The 18,848-nt window shown below is 37.7% G+C and overlaps 2 protein-coding genes across 3 annotated transcripts in view; one reads left to right on the forward strand and one right to left on the reverse strand.

Annotated features, from left to right (window-relative positions):
* The window catches only part of LOC131681919 (protein gustavus), a 645,798-nt gene that overhangs the window by 249,573 nt on the left and 377,377 nt on the right, over positions 1 to 18,848 (forward strand). For both annotated transcript variants that reach the window (XM_058963019.1, XM_058963018.1), the window contains one exon: positions 4,674 to 4,716. The gene's annotated coding sequence lies outside the window, so the exon portion shown is untranslated. The remainder of the gene's footprint in view (positions 1 to 4,673; positions 4,717 to 18,848) is intronic.
* On the reverse strand, positions 5,929 to 7,395 carry LOC131679863 (kinesin light chain-like). The gene has a single exon (XM_058960612.1). The coding sequence runs from the start codon at positions 7,339 to 7,341 to the stop codon at positions 5,929 to 5,931; it is 1,413 nt and encodes a 470-aa protein (XP_058816595.1). The 5' UTR covers positions 7,342 to 7,395.

Genomic DNA, 18,848 nt, shown 5'->3' on the forward strand with positions numbered 1-18,848 from the left:
TAACGCCCAAGTGATTTAAATAAAAACTAAATAGAAGGAAACAATTCTTTTATTTCGTGAAACTTATTCGTAGCAGATTTTCCAATTTATTCTCTCAGTGACACTTTCGTTCGAACAGCCGACTTCAATGTGCGTAGTCGAAATCTAGTACCGCAATCGCAACGACTTCAAAAAGATTCGAATCAAGATGCGGAATGCCACCACTGTTTACGCGTTCAATTCGTTGTTCGAGATACGTGAGCGGCGACATTCGGCATGGAATTTGCTTAGTTGCGAATGGAGAGCCATTTTTTCTCGGCGTCGTGTTGTTAAGTACTAGAAGTAGTACATGTGGTATTTTTTCGAACGTAAAAGAGCTCCAGAAGATCTTTTCTTTCCAAGTTTTTAAAAAAATCATAATTCATAAAAGATAAACGAAAACGAACTTTTCGGATCAGAATCACGATGAATCTGTATCTCTTGGCATTTTCTTTGCTGATTTAATAAATAAATTCGGACAATTAGCTCGTCCGCAACAAATCTTTGATACCAAAAGGGTTAAAAACTATAAATGGTAATATATTTGTCAACATTTTTTTTTGAAAAATACATCTGGATTTGATTTTACAATGGTAAATACTAACAAATCTTCCATTGAAATTGTAACTTTTGGTTGCGGCCCAATTTTCCCTGGGCTTGGGTGATGAGCCTGATGGGCGCGTACTCTTGCTTGGTCGATAAGAGATCCGAGCGAGTGATGGTTCATTGATCTCTGAATCTCATGACTAATAATCATTCGATCGAGTGTTTTGGCGGACGGCTGATATGGATGTTTCTTCTTTCAAATGGGGGAACATACTGGTTCGGTTGTTCGAGGACTCATTTGATCTTGAGCATAGTGATCGCGTCATTCGATTCGGATCAATGGACTGTCATCTATAAGAGATGATCAGACTGAAGGTGGGTGTTTTTATCTCTTAAATCGCTCTGTCGCTCTGGCTCGTGAAGATGGCGAGTAACACTCGTTTATAACGAATCGGATTCGCTGTTTTCAGAAACAGAGATGACAATCTCTTATGGATGGAACCTTCTCTTAAACATACTGTTCAGCCACTAGTTAATGCTCAACTAGATCAACTCAATAAACTGAAACACGTAGTTTTTGAAGAAATCCAATCCACGTGAACACCAAACACCTAAAAGTAGTTTAGATGCATGTAATATCTATTTCTTTATCGCTCTCGCAGGTTGATGGGATTGACGATATTGTAAACATCATCAAGCCACAATAGATTCAACAGAGTTATCTAAATATAAGGACCTTCGCTCTTTTTAGTTTCTATTTGCACCAAGTTCTACTACTAGAGATTAATTAGTTCTCATGTTAATAATCCACCAATCATTATGACTACTCAGAATTTTTATTTATATAAGAAGTCCGCATCAAGATGTTGATTACAATACGCCTCGATAGTGGTGTATCGAGGAGGCCGGTTGGGCTATGAGCCTTTTTCTGTTCTATACCTTTCCTCTATTTAACCTTTCATAGCCGACAATCAACCAGTAACAAATAGATAATTGAGTACTAATGTATGTCTTTCATGTGATGATCATAAATTCAGCTGTATCTTGTACCTATCTAATCTATTACGTCTCTCATATATTGTCCTTCATTTCTTCTTTTCGAGTCCTATACTGCCATGCTACACCCGCCTTCAGCTGGGTCAGTAAAGATGGTGATAGTGAACGTCTTAACACTCACACATTCTCAAACGCGGTCTCAAGCGGGAACCTACCTGCCCTCGCGCATGCAATTTTGAATCGGTCACGTCCGGAAGTCTATCCCTAGAAACCTAGGTCCATGCCTTCGGCCGGACCAATTAAGAAAATACGCTCATACCTATTAGACAACACGTCTCATGGCGACATGACCGGGAACCCTATCGATCCCACTCTCTGCCAGAATTCTAACCGCGCACCTAATATTTAATATCAGACTCACGGTTCTCGTGACCATTCAAGAACACACGTTACAAAATCACGTCAGTGTACAAACGTTAGAGCCCCTCGCGATTTTCCAAGCAACCTACGCCCACGAACTCGCAAACATGATTATACCCCGGTGATAAGGTGAACGTCTCAGCACTCATAAACTTACCAACGCAATCTCAAGCGTCAATCTACAAACTCCCGCGTTCGCGCCGTCATGAATCGGGATCGTCCGGAAGTCTCTATCCTCGGTACCAATAGTTTAGGTCCATGTTAATTAATAAAAAAATAATAAAATTGAAAAATAACTCCCATATCCACTGGACCAAACGTTCCATGGCGACATGACCGGAAACTCTAGTGATATGAGGTAACTCTCTCCCTGTCAGAATGTGATCCGTACACCGAAAACTAAAGATCAGAAGACGGTTCGCGAATATATAAATGGCCGCAGGGTTTCAAAATCGAATTTATACACGCGAAGTCACATACACGCGAGCACACGCGACAAACACGTCAACATACGAACGTTTAAGCCCTTCGCGATCATCTACGCATACCTATGCCCACGATCGCGTAAACTTGATAACACTCCGGCAACTGTGTGAACGTTTTAGTACTTACGAAGTTACAAACGCGGTCTCAAACGCGAACCCGCAAACGCGCGCGATCATGGATCGGTCACGTCCGGAAATCTTTAGCCTTCATTCTAGCAATTTAGGTCCATACATTCAGTTGTACCAATAAAAAAAATAAAGCTCATATCCACTAGACCACACGTTCTACGGCGACATGATTGGGAACTCTAATGATATGGGAGAACCCACTTTCTTCTGGAATCTGAACAGTACACAAAAAATTAAGTATCAGATTCACGGTCCGCGTGCGATCATTCTAGAACACACGCGAATATGCGAAAGGCACACGGTTATAAAATAGAATTTATACACGCAAAGTTACATACACGTTAGCACACGCGACATACAAACGCACACGCGATCGAGCACGTTAACGTACAAATGTTCGAGCCCTTCGCGATGATACACGCGATCGCGAGTCCCTGCGCCCGCACATACCTGAACCGTGCAATGAATATCACATTCAGAATCTACAATTGGCCTAATGAAGTGTTTTAGTGGGCGACATTGCCTGTCTCGTCTGCAAATTGTAGTATGTGATTCTGACGGAGAGCCCTTCCGAGAACCTAGCTCTACAGCTCCAAACTTTTTGTTGCGGCCCAATTTTGACTCTGTGATAGTACATTATAATGGCAGGTTAGATCGTGTATGATTTATTTATTTATTTTTTTTATTATTAAGATCATCTGAAGCAATTGCCCATACTGGGATCATATACCATCCTGAAGCCTCCACCACACAACCTTCAAACCTGCGGGAGGTACAAATGTAAAAGCATATTGCACAAAGTTTCCAACATGGAAACACCCTACAATAGATGCCAAGCTGGTGTATCCCAAAACATGATGTATTATCGATCTACGGAGGGTGCACTGATTCGTACCGATTAATCAAAATTAAATAATTCTACCGATGAGTAAGGGGAAACAGTCAACCACAGAACTCCCATTTGTATTGAAATAAACACATTTGCAAGCACTTTTGTGTGTGTACCCTATTTTACGAATACCGAGAGCTTCCTCTGAAGGGAAATTCAACCCTTCCGCATATCTCGCGCATGTTACATGCAAAAAGTACTGCTAGCGTAAGATACTCAATACAATTAAAATGTAGATAGTCCCATGTATGTCAATCCTGATTTCGTTTAGACCTAAGCTTATTTCAGCCTGTTTAAATCAAAACGTCGTTATATCTTAGAAATATCTGGATCGGCTATGCTACATGACAAATTGTATAATTTGAATCTTGATTGCGGCGCTAATTTGAAAAGTTTCGAACCTTTCAAGCTCTCCTTTCAACGGAACTGAGTCGATTGCTCTTGTAATTAAAATGTTGCTGTCAAGTGTATGTTAAACGAAATAAATTTACTTTCAATGATTTTAATTTGAAAAATATGAAAATAAGTTATTATTATAAGACACTAGCTAATACCAATCGCGCGTTGCTGCGATTTTCAACGAAATAGGAGGAAAACACAATTTTTTCCGAAGCGCCATCTGGCGGGCAGATAATCCCCAACCAATAGCACATAAACACGCTCCAAAACCAATGCCTACTATGTATACATTTTTACGGAAATCCGTCAAGCCGTTTGGGAGTCCATAAATCATATACATACAAACTTTGACTTTTTTATATAGGGACTAGCTAATACCCATCGCGCGTTGCTGCGATTTTCAACGAAATAGGAGGAAAACACAATTTGTTCTAAAGCGCCATCTGGCGGGCAGATAATGTACAACTAATAGCACACAAACACGGCCCATAACAAATACCTGCTGTGTATAAATTTTTACGGATATCGGTTAAGCCGTTTGGGAGTCAATAAATCATATACATACAAACTTTGACTTTTATATATGTAGATAGAAGATAGATAGATAGATAGATAGATAGATAGATAGATAGATAGATAGATAGAGATAGAAGATAGATAGATAAATAGAGATAGAAGATAGATAGATAGATAGATAGATAGATAGATAGATATGAATCTAGAATTGTTGCATCCTAAGGCATAAGAAAAGCATTTCATGAATTTATCTAATGAAAACATATTTTTTGCAGGTACTGGAAATGTTTACCGACCAATGCGTGAATAATTTGTGAGGTAAGCGTAGTCTTCACTGCACATACTATTTTTAAAGTTATCAGCATGCCACAATTAAATCTGTGTTTCGGTCAAAAAAATATTTTTATTATTTGTGATCACTAAACCAGAATAAATCTGTGTCAAGCTTCCCAAAAAAAATCTGTAAAAATCGGAATATTTCCAAAAATTTGTGAAATTTTCATGAAAATGTCAAAAATCTTTCATCTGTGACTAAAAATTGTGAAACAAATCAATGACTATAAAGACAAACCTGTGGATGTAGTAACCCTACTCGACACTTGTGTTTACCAACTATTCTCAATTTGTCGTATTTTTAGAGTAATCAGCACAGTCATTTTATCTAGTAATCACCAAATACAAAACTTTAGCATCAATTTTGCTTCTAACGTGCAGTGAATTGGAAACTATATGTCCGCTCGTCCGTTCAATTAAAATATTCGTATTTTGATTTGTGTGATGTGGTATAGCATGTACATTGTACAATTCAGTGAACAAAATTTGTCAATACACAATCCAACTGTTCAAAACACGATTCATTACATATGCCGTGTTAGGCCTTACTGCAAGAGTAGTTCTGGTTATCCTGTACAGAATCTAAATTAAATTAGATAAATTCCCTATCCCAGATTCTAACAAATTGAAATTAATCCTGCTGGTCGGCAGGGTGTGTGTTTGCGTATGTTCAGCCGGTTCTAAGCACTGCATTGACCGAGCTAGGATTCGTTTCGCGTCAGTATGTTGTTCGGTTTGTTGATGCGACAACCGGTCCCTTTGAAAATTGCATTATTCGATAGATTGCTACCGGTTTCATACCAGCAACTGTATAGTGCAACGGGTGCAATGCAGCTTGGTTGGACTTTATTTGCAATTACGCTGCCGTTGCAAGGGTTACTCGAGTATTGTTGTCTCATATCTGTTGTCAAGGGACTCAATTCAGTGCGAACACTATAAAAAGATGTGCTGCCAAAACCAAACGATAAGAACGGAACAAAGATATCGGGAGAACCCAAAGTTTACAATCTTATTCGGAGGATACTGTGACATATTTTCCTTCGAGAAATAACGATTTTGAGCACTTATTTATTATCTGTGTATTTATTTTTCCTCTTACAATAAACTCAAATAATAGCTAAATAATCGCTATAAAATATAAATTCACCACAGCTTTCATCAGAACAAACTTTATCAATCACTAGTTTACGCCGCCACCTATTTTCCCGAAATCCCATTCGTCGACTCTTTATCGCTTCGATCAACACAGCTTTCCAGCGTTCCGGCGGCTTCGTGCTTCCCCTGTCTGCGGTACAACGCTCCGAGGCGCTTCAAAGTCGCCTGCACCGTTGGAGAACCTACCTTCGCCAGCTTATGCCATCCACCCACAATGCCGTACGGGGTGTTATCGTGGGGCTTTGCTTTATCCTTGTTCGCCTCTTTGTCCTCGGCCATTTGCCAGATGGGTTTGTTTTCGCCACTGATTGCACCGAATTCACTTTCGTGAGCCCTTGTTAAAACTTGCTTGTACAGGCGCTCTGCTTCCTTATACTTGCCTTGCTTCTGGTAACAGCTAGCCAGATTATTTCTAGTGATGGCCACATTCGAGTCGTCTGGACCAAGTTGCGATTCATATATCTGCAGGGCACGTTGATAGTACATTTCCACTTCCTCGTACTTGGACTGGTTCTGACACAGCAGAGCCAAGTTGTTCAGTTGCTTGGCCACATCAGGATGATTCTTTCCCAGTACTCGTTCGCGAATTTCCAAAGCTCGTTTGCAGAATGGTTCCGCTTCTTTGTATTTGCCACGCTTTCCATACAGAACGGCCAAATTATTCAAAGTTGCAGCGACGGCCGGGTGGCTCTCGCCAAGTGTCTTTTCTCGAATGAGCAGCGCATCGTTCAGTAGTTTGGCTGCTTCCATGTACTTGTGTTGATCTCGATATACCAAGGCCAAAATATTCAACATTGTCGCAACGTCTGGATGATCGTGCCCGCAGGTGCTCTCCAAATCGGCCAGTGCTTGTTCGCATAGTGGCACGACGACTTCATAACGTCCTTCCGACGCATACTGTATTACTAGATTGTGAATTGTTCGTAGTTTCGGGGGAATTTCATAATTATGTGTCAGCGAAGACAGCACTGTTTGCTCTTTTGGATCATCCTCCGGGGGAAACAGTTCTCCCATCAAATCTTTGCAGGCCTCTTCCGATGTTTTCTTTGCACTTGGACTTTCGTCGTATTGTTTCAGTGTTGCCATAAACTCCAAGTGCTTCTTTTCCTCCTGCAGTTGTACCACGGTTGCCTCCGACTTCTCCAGCTTGTATTGCATAGTTTTCAGCTCATCTCGCAGCCAAATATTCTCCTGATGAATGCGCCGGGTCTGCAATCGCAGCTTTTGTTTTTCAGCTTCCACACTTTGCAGGTGCGATGAAAATACCAACAACAACTGTGCTTCTCCCAGACCGAGCTCAATGCGTTCGATGTTTTTCTGCACAATTTGTGATTTTTCCGCATCGACCCGGACGCTATCGGAGAACTTGCTAGCCAACGCGAGGTGTTCGACGTGCAAAGCTTCGAGAATTTGCTGTGCAGTTTTGATATCCGCGACGAGCTCTTCTTGAGTCATGTTGACTGGTTTTAAACTGTTTATGAGGATGATTTTAAACTGTGTTGTGTCCTAATTGATTTCTAGTAGTTTACTAATTTTGTTTTCGGGAAGCACCGTATTTTAATGCATTAGTTTGTGGATCCTATGAACTACCTGTACTTTGTTTCTGCTAATATACTTTTTGTACCTGGTAGAGATGACAAGCGTAAATAGGTATGCATTATGCATCGAGGTAAGTTTTGAAGATATTAAATCGTGAAACACATATGGTCCCGTAAGTACATATTATGCTTTTACCTATTTTTCGATAATTCAGACGAGAACAAAATAACACCAACATCAAGCCATAAGAAACATTTACAGAAACACATAGATAGAGTGCGATCTAGACGGTCTAATTATCGTTAATCCGTGATTTTGTACTTTTCAAATAACCTAGTATAGGTTGTAGATCTCATCAAATTAAACACAAATAAATGTATGAAAAATGTTTTATGCCCTCAAAATCTTGATTTATAGCAAAAAAAACTATTTATAGCAAAAAAAAATTCTACGCTGTAATTTTTAAGCCGGTTTTCATTTTATTTGAGTGTTTTGGAAAGGAGAGGAAATGACCTTCGAATCGGTATGCTATTTAATGTTCGTTTGCTAAAAATACAATGCGGTTTTGGGACAACAATATAAAAATAAACATTATTTTGCGATTTTCCATGAAAATTACTCAACATTCTTCTTAGGAATTGTGTCTGATTCAATAAAAATTTAGAGAGAAAATTAAATTTAGTATCCAACAACCTATTTATCCTCAAAATCGGTTGAAAAGTGGCAGAGTATTTGATCCAAAAAGCTGGTCAAAAACGAAAACTTCAAACTCGTGCAATAGCTTCTAATCATACATGACTAGTTTCCTGGATAGCTACTACATAATTTACTACACAATTTAATTAAAATAAAATAAAAGCGATAAATTCTCGTCAAAAAAGTCAAGATACTTTCATTTATCGAAGAACCAGTATTATCTATCGGCTAGTCCTAAAGTATCTGCTAAATCCATTGGTATGTACAGGGTGTTTGGTTCATGATTAAGAACCTTTCGAGGGGTGATTGACTGTAATATTTGGAGAAAAAAATCGTTCTGCACATACCATCAAATCTCAACCGTTACAGAGTTATTGAACTTTTTGTGTGAAAAACTTATTTTTCTTAAAATACCTCTAACTCAAAAAGTACACTTTGTATTTTAAATCTATAAGATCCATTGGAAAGGTGAGAAAATTTCCTTCGAATGGTGTTCTCACATCTTTCAGTTAATTAGTTTTAATTATCTTTTAGCTTAAAGTAGTTTAAAGTTGGTGTTTTTGATGAGGTTTTTGTTAATTTTCTCAAAATAATGAATTATGATTATAGCAATATCTATTCTCCAAAAGTTGAATTTTAAAACGATTCACAATTTGTTCTTCAACATCATATTCCTATCTCTTCTTTGTAATTTCATTACTAAACTTTTCATGTAATCGACTTGCAAATGCTTAAAAGACTCTAATCTAAAAAATATGCTTTATATCATTATTTCTAAGGATTTATTGGAAAGCTAAGAAAATTTCCTTTCGATGTATGTACAAATATCTTTTAGTTAAGTGTACTAAATGACTTTTTACTAGAAAAATAGCTCAAAATTAGCGTTTTTGAGAGTTTAGTAATTATTCTAATTATTAATCAAATAAATATATCGTTACTATTGTTTATTTGGTGCCCCTTAACATTCTCTATAACTTGTTATGTGATACTTCATCCCTATCGCTTTTCGTTTCGCTGCAATTTAATAGTTAACACAGCATGAGCTCACCACAAATGTAGTGGGTTCGAAATCGTTGTTTTGCATATGAAACGAGGTGATAAAAATGATTTTGCCTCGAAGCTAAAAGAGATAATTGAATGGCGTCAAAGAAAAAGTTGTAGAACTTGCTGAGATGCATTTATTGCATGATAATAATGGAGATGTTTATTATTTACTATTTTAAGAAAATAACGAGAATGCTAATAATAACATTAACTTTAAAATAATTAACTTTTAGAGGAATACCAAATTCGCTTAACTGAAATGTATTAATACATTTTTCTCTGCAAAATTTTCCTGGCTTTCGAGTAAAAATAAGATAAGGTACAATAAGTGCCATATATTTCCAATAAGAGCTAGTATTAATGAAAATGAGATAAAAATATTCAAGTTCAATAACCTAAATACATGAAAACAAAAAAAGATAAGTGTATCATGTCAAAGACCAAATTATGCAGCTCTTCAAGCTTAACAATCTGAATTATTAAAATGGTGATGCTAACTATTAAAATTTTCGCGAAAAAAACGAAAAATCTATCAAAATTGTTAAATTTAAAATCAATTTCTGTTAAAAGGTTACTTAACCTCACTATCTGAAACATGCGAGGACATCATTCAATGGAAAATTTTCTCACCAACCCAATGGATCTAAAAAAATTGAAATTCAAAGTTTACTTTTTGAGTTAGAGCTATTTTAAGGAAACTAAGTTTTTAACACAAAAAGTTTAATAACTTAGTAATGGTTGAGATTTGATAGTATGTGTAGAACGATTTTTTTCTCCAAATATGACAGCCCTTGGGAGGTTCTTGTCCATGAACCAAACACCCTGTATATTCGAAAATCGAAATTTACCGCATAAATCAATGAATATGACAATTATAATTGAGCTGAATATATTGTACAATATTTCCCAAATATGTTGGTATTATAAAGTGATCTTTATGTTCTCACCGTTTCTCACCTCAAATTTCAATACCTTTAACTAAATCAGTGTCCCAGTAAGTGAATCAAGAGCAAACTTGCTGCCACTTTCTGCCATTTTGTGTTTAATAGGCTTTTTTCAAAACGATATATTATTCAGTTTCATACCACTTATTTGTGCAATTTTGAAATTGACTGCTTTTTCAATATTTTTAAACAATTAGTCTACTTTCATAGAATATCTGTGCAAAATTTGAGTGGTTTATTCCAAATATTGTAAAGTTCCAAGTGGTTTATTCCAAATATTGTAAAAGATACAACGTTTTGAACTTAATAGACGCAACACAAGTCACGCACAGCATAACGGTTCGAATCATTGTAACAGAAAGTTGGAACCGCACTTTAAGACGCATACAATCATAATTACAATATAATTTCATATGAAAACTTCTTAGCACATCTTATTACACTGGTTTCCATTCATTGCCAAATCGTTTTCGTAGAACAAATTATATTAATACTTTTGGCCAGCTTTTTGATACGAATACTCTTCTGTGGCATTGTCGCGTACTACATATGTAATTCTACAATTACGTCCTTCGTTATTTTTTCCAATTTTAACACAGACTAACAGACATAACACTCAAAAACAAAGCTTCACCCGCTTTAACGATCATTTTAAATATATTTGTGGTTGGGACTGTGGCCACATTTGAAATTATAGCGCCACTGACACATGAACAAGCATATGGGGGATAGACCACTAGTGAAAAATTGTTCCCAAACATGAGGGGTAACCCACAGGTAAATGAGTGTTTGGGACTGTGAATAAAAGGTGGAGCTAGTGTTTTCGGAAAATTGTCGGATCGATGTTTCTTCAGGGAATTCCCTCATAGTGTTATGTCTGTTAGTCTGTGATTTTAATTCATAGTTCATACACATACCTTTGACTGTGATGTTAATCTCTTATTGTTGAAGTAATTTATACTGATGCGGTGTTGATAAAGTTAGTACGGGATATATAAAAGTATGCACGTTAGTATGAGATATAAAAAACTTGTACTTATCGTTTTGCTGGTCGTTGATGAGACCGATAGACATCGGGTGTGGACTCACAGCAGCGTTGCCAAGTATTTTGAAACGATATCTGGCACTTTCGAAAAAAAGTCTGGAAAAATCTGACGAATTTCATCGAGGGGGTCGTTGAATCCGTTCGTCTTTCATCTATTAGTGGAAGCAAAACCTACGAAATTGGTGGATCTATGATATAAAAAAATTAAAACAACCCAAAGAATAGGTTCTTTTAACCCTTAATTTAGCTAGTTTTAAGTTTATCTTTTCATTCGCGCTCATTAAGGTTGTCGAAAAACAATAGCACCGTTTATGTCTATTTTATGTATAATCAATTTCCAAACAAATCGATTGTAATTAATTTACCTAAATTGAAACGTTAATAAATGATACAATTTGAGTTTACATCATTCTTATTAATTCGCTTTGAATAGAGAAGATTGGAAATCTGAACTTACTAGTTATAGGAAAATTGAATACTATTTGGTATTAAACTAATAATTCATTTATTTTGTTGACGTAAGTGCCAATACCTTGTTTAAGACTTTTTTGGTGGTATCCAACAGGAAAAACTGATAGAAATGGCGAGTGAAGCGAAAGCAATTATATGAAAAAATTCCCCTTAGAGCAGGATTCGAACCCGCAATATTCGAGACTCCGGTCCAATGCACCAACCCGTAAGCTATTCCTGGGATATGATGACGTCCCAGGAATAAAATTAGATTATTGCCTTGGCGATAGTGATCGAACTCTGCCTACAAAGCGAGATCACGCACAGCAGCAGCAGCTGCCCCCCAACACATTTGATCTATTTAATTTCCCCCGCTAGATAGATTTTTTTTATTATCGTCTGGTGTCTAATTTTTAGTTCATTACCCATCATACTTCGATAGGTAGGGTACGATCACTGTCACCAATAAGAAAATCATACGTTCGGATCGCCATCATATCCCAGGGATAGCATAAGGGTTAGTGCATTGGGTCGGAGTCTCAAAGGTTACGTGGTTCATATAATTGCTTTCGCTTCACTTACCATTTCGATTAGTTTCCCTGTTGTATTCCACCAAAAAAGGATTCGGAATTAGACAAAATCTGATGCTGAAACAAGATTGCACAACAAATTTGGCAGTTAGCAATTGGACAGCTTCTAGATTTTTTTGATTCGAATTTTTATGCTGGTTTGGAATGAAAAAAAATAACAATTTATTAACGATCTTCTGGTCTCTACGTAAAATTGGCGGCCCTGCAAAAATGTTACAAAACATGCTAATTCTGAATATAATAAAAGATTTCAAGAAACAAGTTTTTCAAGTAATTTAGAGTTCTGATTTGAAGTTATCTGAATTAAGATAATTTTTAATAGTGCTTGGATAAAATGTTCTGCTAAATTTTACTCATTGCATTTAGTAGATTATACTGACAGGTAAAAATATCAATCTTTCTTTTTCTATTTTAATTAGAGGTTTTAATCTGAAGGTCATTGGCTTCTTTTTCGGATTGGAAAAATATCTTTAGAACAATCTCCAACCTTGTGTGCGGAGTTAGGAATCGAACCCAGGTGAGTTGCGTACAAGGCAATCGATTTACCAACTACGCTCTGTCCGCCCCTAATTTTATTCTTTATCAATTCTGCATTCTTAATTGATTTAATCCAGGTTTAATACAAAGGTCAAGTATAAGAAAAGAGATTCATTTTTTACAGGGTCGTTTCAGATATTATAAATCAATACTACGCCACTTCCTACCTTATCGACGAATTTTAAAAATTGAGAAATGATTCGCCGAGAGTCGAGTCGATGTTTAAAACTGTTATCCTGGAGTGAAACGTAGAATTCAGAATATCTGGAAAAATGTCTGGCTTGACCGGGTGTTTGTTCACCTGCGAAAAATCTGGAAGATTCCAGATAAATGTGGAAAATTGGCAACGCTGACTCACAGCCACATGTATGCCTATATATTTCGAATTCCGAAATGCAATCTAAAATTTTCTGTGAGGCGTCCCTCACACAAATACGTTTTGTTGATCCTTCCTCATCACTGTACACTTTCGACCATTCACTTGACCGGGTAAGGGCAAAACTACTGTGGGTGCGCGCTGGTTGCAAACAGGCTCCGTGCGTGGCTTGCACAGAAAAAAATATTTTGTAATTTTAAGTTTATTTTCATGCACATATTTGGAGCATGAATATAAATGTAAAATTAAGTTCCACCACAAATACAAACGACATGTCGTGCTTTCTTCAATGAATTTTATTGTAATTTTACACGTGGCTTGAAAATTACAGTTTCTTTAAACGGAAAACCAATGCACTTCAATGAATTTTTACTCGAATATTGCTGTAAAATGAATGAAAGTGTAAAACTGTATGCTTTTTGATGCTCCAATTGAGTGCATTGATTTTAACGTAATTTTCAATCAAATTTTTTATTCAATCTTTGTATGTTCACATTCGTATTGATTTACATGTCGTTTAAATTTCATTATTTTTTGGTGTGTGGTATTTGTCATTTGTCATTGAATCCCAGTCCTAGTTTTACGTAGGGCTGGGCTTCGTAGTGTTGAAATACGGTCACAGGCATAGGCACATTACCCTATTCCAACAATGACTGGGTACGGTAATGTAACGAAATAACTTTCCAGGCAAAACATCTAAGAGCGATATTATTAGGGGGGTTCACCCTTATCCCATTATTATTTACATATTTTTTCCCAACGTTAGTGATAATGTTTGGAAATATTTTTAAACCTGTACCTAATGTTGTTAACCCTTTCATGTCCAACATTTTTAGTGCATGTAGGGTTTCCAAACTATTTTCTTGAAAAAGATCAAGAAACATGAAAAGCCTTTTTTCATATTGATAGGTGGTACCATCGCAGTGTTAAAAGCTGCTCAATTTTCACCTTCTAATGCTCAATACGATTCTCCTAGAATATTTACAATAGTCCAATTTCGTGGAAAACGTAGGCTGTCTAAATTGATAAGTTTTATTCAGCTCAATAATATTGCAACATAGCGAAGATATATGAAATAAATATTTTTCGTCGTCAACATAAACTGTTCCTGGCAGCACTGCTCCAACGGAATCCAATCAGACTAATTGCTATAACTTCAGTTGCGTGTAACTGTTAATACTCAAATAAAAGACAATAGTTAAATTCATTAGTCTTACTAGTTTTTGTGAGCAAATCTTGCCTTAATCAAAAGTTGTAGCTGTTTAAAAGCGTTGTTGTCAACAAACAACACGGGCATGAAGGGGTCAATATACAACAAAATGCTTGTGAGATTTTTTGCAGACTGCAAGATTTTTTTAGAAGCAGAGCGAATTGAATATAAAGCTCAACTCAACGTTCGGATTTCAAAGGATATCAATATGAAATCAACTAATGGAATCAATTCGCTCTTACACACTTGGCGTTCATTTTTTTTGTTGGCTCCGGGCGGCAAAAAAATGGAACATGATTAATGAACTGCAACTCTAATTTCACACAAGCTGCATCTGGGAACTCATATCAGGTCTAATACATTAGGCTTGATTGAGTTGTTTGAATTTCGAACCGTGTTGGAATGGTGTCTGGCCGCGGCATGCATGCTGTTAGTTTTGATTGATTTCAGATGAATGGAGCTGACGTTTTGTGAATGCAGTCGATAAATTCTAGGTTCGCCTTTTTTGTATTAGACCAAAAAAAAGCAAACAATATTTGCTCAGAAAGGCGAATGAAAAACCAACAAAACAAAACACGTTTTGCATACCACAGCGAGCTCGGTTTAGTTCATATGAATTTGATATTTGATACCGGAACAGCTGTCGCTGCAATACATTCGCCCGCCGCCCGACCTGGTGCGCTTAGCTTGGGTCAATTCCGTGAAGTATAACTCCCATATTTTCGTTGCGAATTAGTTTACATTGCTCGCTACTCGGCCTGGTACCAGGTAAAATGGGTCACATTTTTCTCTATCTCTTGACATTAGAAATGTAATAAAAACAAAATACCGTACGCAAGGATAGGGGCTTAACTTTACAATGACAGGGCTCGGGGTCCGGAGCCTCTCCGAAATTTTTCATCTTGTTGAGAAATTTTAAATCAGTTTCATTTTAAATACTTTCTAAACTCAATATCATTCCAAACCAGATTCTACCACCAAAACTGATTTTAATTAAATGAGGATATTGCATATAACGCATTGTACAATGAACATTTCTTAATCGAAATTTCAGACTCCCTCCGAATTTTTTTTTCTGGACCCGCTCCTGCTCTCCACTAAGAAGAAAACTGTTTTAAACCACTTTTGCGTGCTAATGGTACAAAATCTATCACTTAATTTGTTACGCTTCGATTTAGTCTCATCAGAATGGGACACTAACTTAATGCCTTTGCTCAGAAACACAAATAGTGTTTTCGTTTTTTGGAGCCAGTGTCAATCCGGTGCTAGCTTTGTCCTGTCACTAAGTTAGTGTTGGATTCTGATGAGACGAAACCGAAACTCAAATTCCATAACTAATTCTAACATGATACGAAATATATTCTATTTGATTTGTCAGTAGTTGCAGGATATTTTAAACTTAGTAAATTGTTTTTGTTTTCGTATACATATCTAGGTACCAAATGATGTGTTGTACCTCTGACTAAAACTGATTGTTTGGTATGCGTGCCACTGCCAACCAAGGATGTGCATGTCCTGTTGGTTTCGCTTGGCTGCGCCAAAAACTCACAACTCGGGAGGAGGTAAACTGAGTCACGCACAGTGAAAGTTTGTGCCTGATGCCAAACATTTCACATCGCCGGATCTACGGTATCCAAGGGGTGCGAAAAAAAACTTTCGACAATACGTTTGAACTGCTACACCTTTGGTTCGTGCCTTCCGTATCCAAGATAGCAACGTAATTTCCCGCAAGTTTTTTTTCAACGTGGAACCTTTCTGTAATTTCATTACTCAGTTCGATCGCACTTGCTTCAAAAGTATATAAACACGTCCAAGACATCGTTTGGTGGAAAACTGTGTGCGTTGCTAGTAACAACAAAAGCAATATGCTATCCAATGCACGGGAGGATTTCAGCGTTAAACTTAAACCCAAGACTGGCTACTAAGGCGGCGCTGATCAACCCGCCCTTGACACACTTTCTTGAGCATCGCGGTGTCTGGTAGGTTTATGTTGATGCTCTCACGAGCGAACTTTTTTACTTTTCGTGCGGGGGACTCGACGACTAAACTACACCTACAAGGCCAACCAGGAATTTGCGAAATCCGTCGGGAAGGAGAAGCGGCATGAAGCGTCTATCAGACAGATGGAAATTAGTTTCGACTTTAAAAATGTGTTATGTAAAATAACCGCCCCTAGGCGGCTACATCGGTATAGTGTAATGTGGTGAACAACTTGTTCGTTTTCAAATATCGCAGTAATGGTCCTAGGGGATGATAATGTTTTCGATAGAGAGAAGTTTTCTGTTATTACTCTAGGGTGGTTTAAATAGTTCTTGGCCTAAGTTTTAAAACAGAGTTATTAAAAAACTTTACACTATCACTCAGTATGTGGCACCCTTAAACGTAAACAGGTCTTATTTGGATTATTATGCGGAACAGATTGTTCGAGACAGTTTCTTATAGCTGACATGGTATGCCCCTCATCAACTATGACTTTTCCGATCAAGCAAGTAATTTTAAAGTTTTTTTTTTAAATGCGAATAAAGCCAAACTAAAGATGACAAAGTACAAGATATCCCTCTGTTAAATTCCACAAAGAAACCGCCGGCAACATCATTCTAGTGAATCTAGCACCATCTTCTGAGTTCCTATTCAACCAGCAAACCACCCACACACATATACACTTATGTCAGTGGGTGACTGCACACGAATGACATAATTGTGACGTGGATAAAACTGGTATCTATGATAAGGTTTCAATTTATACGAATCGTATTGAAATAAATATTATGGATAGTTTTTGGGCAATAAAAATATAGCAACGTAGGTATACAGTAGAGTAGAAAACAAAAATGTGTTGCCTGTAGTAAGAAAAGATTTTGTAGTGAGAAATATAGAATGTGACGAAATTGAACACCTAACCTACCGTCTTCACTCAAAGTTGTTCGAATAATAATAACGGGATATGTTACCATGCCAACAACTTTTTTTTCGAGAGTTGTCCTACTGGAGCTGTAGAGCTAGGTTCTCGGAAGAACTCCCCGTCAGAATCACATACTACAATTTGCAGACGAGACAGGCAATGTCGCCTACTAAAACACTGCTTTAGGCGAATTGTAGCGGGCCGTGATTCTGAATGTGAAATTCATTGTACGGTTCAGGTATGTGCGGGCGTAGGGACTCGCGCTCGCGTGTATCATCGCAAAGAGTCCCGGCGTTTGTACGTTAACGTGTTCGATCGCGTGTGCTAACATGTATGTAACTTTGCGTGTATAAATTCTATTTTATAACCGTGTGCCTTTCGCATATTCGCATGTGTTCTTGGATAATCGCGCGCGGACCGTGAATCTAATACTTTATTTTTGGTGTACGGCTAAGATGCTAAAAGAGAGTGAGATCTTCCATATCACTAGAGTTTCCGATGATGTCGCCATGGAACGTGTTGTCTAGTGGATTTGAGCTTTATTTTTTTATTGGTCCTACTGAATGTATGGATCTAAGTTATTAGGACCGAGAGTAATGGTTTCCGAACGTGACCGATTCATGAGCGCGCGAAAACGGACGTTTGTAGGTTCGCGTTTGAGACAGCGTTTGAAACTTCGTAAGTGCTAAAACGTTCTCCTTATTACCGGGGTGTTATTAAGTTTGCGCGATCGCGAACGTAGGTGTGCGTTGTTCATCGCGAAGGACTTAAGCGTTCGTATGCTAACGCATTTGTCACGTGTGCTTGCGTTCATGTGACTTCGCGTCTACAAGACTGGATTTTGTAATCGTGTGGCATTTCCTTGTGTTCTTGGATGGTCACGCGGACCTTCATTCTGATAGTTAGTTTTTGGTGTACAATTCACATTCTGACAGGGAGTAAGATACCCCATATCACTAGAGTCCTCAGTCATGTCACCATGTAACGTGGTGTCGAGTTGATATGAGAGCTTTCTTTTTTTAATTGATCCAGAAGGCATGTACCTAGTCTGCTGATATCAAGGATAGAAACATCCGGAAGTGACCGATTCATGATCGTGCTAGTGCGGGAGTTTTTAGGTTCACGCTTGAGACCGCGTTTGAAAATTTATACAAGCTGAGACATTCACTTTATCACCGGGATTTTATCATGTTTACGAGATCGCGTGTGTAGGTGCCGGGGATGGTCGCGAAGGGCTCAAGCATTTGTATATTAACGTGTTTGTCACGTGTATGTGACTTTGCGTGTATATTTTCGATTTTATAATCATGTTACGTGTATTTTTTAATGATCGCGCGCGGACCGTTAATCTAATGCTTAATTTTTAGTGTATGATACAGATGGTAGAAGAGAATCAGTTTCCCCATATCACTAACGTTCCAGGTCATGTCGCCATGGAACGTGTTGTCTAGTGAACATGAGCGTCATTTTTGGTGGGCTCAACTGGAGGCATTAGTCCAGACTGGTAAAATTTTCGGACGTGACCGTTTCATGATCGCGCGAGTGGGGGGTTAATGTTTGAGACCGCGTTTGGATGATTAAAGATGCTACATTTACTTAACTACCGGGGTGTTTTCATGTAGGCGAAAT

Source organism: Topomyia yanbarensis, chromosome 2, assembly GCF_030247195.1.
Source record: "Topomyia yanbarensis strain Yona2022 chromosome 2, ASM3024719v1, whole genome shotgun sequence".
In the NCBI taxonomy this organism is placed as follows: Eukaryota; Metazoa; Arthropoda; class Insecta; order Diptera; family Culicidae; genus Topomyia; species Topomyia yanbarensis.

Excerpts from the sequence above, each read along its gene's own strand:
- LOC131679863 (XM_058960612.1), bottom strand. The coding sequence starts at position 7,341 with ATGACTCAAGAAGAGCTCGTCGCGGATATCAAAACTGCACAGCAAATT.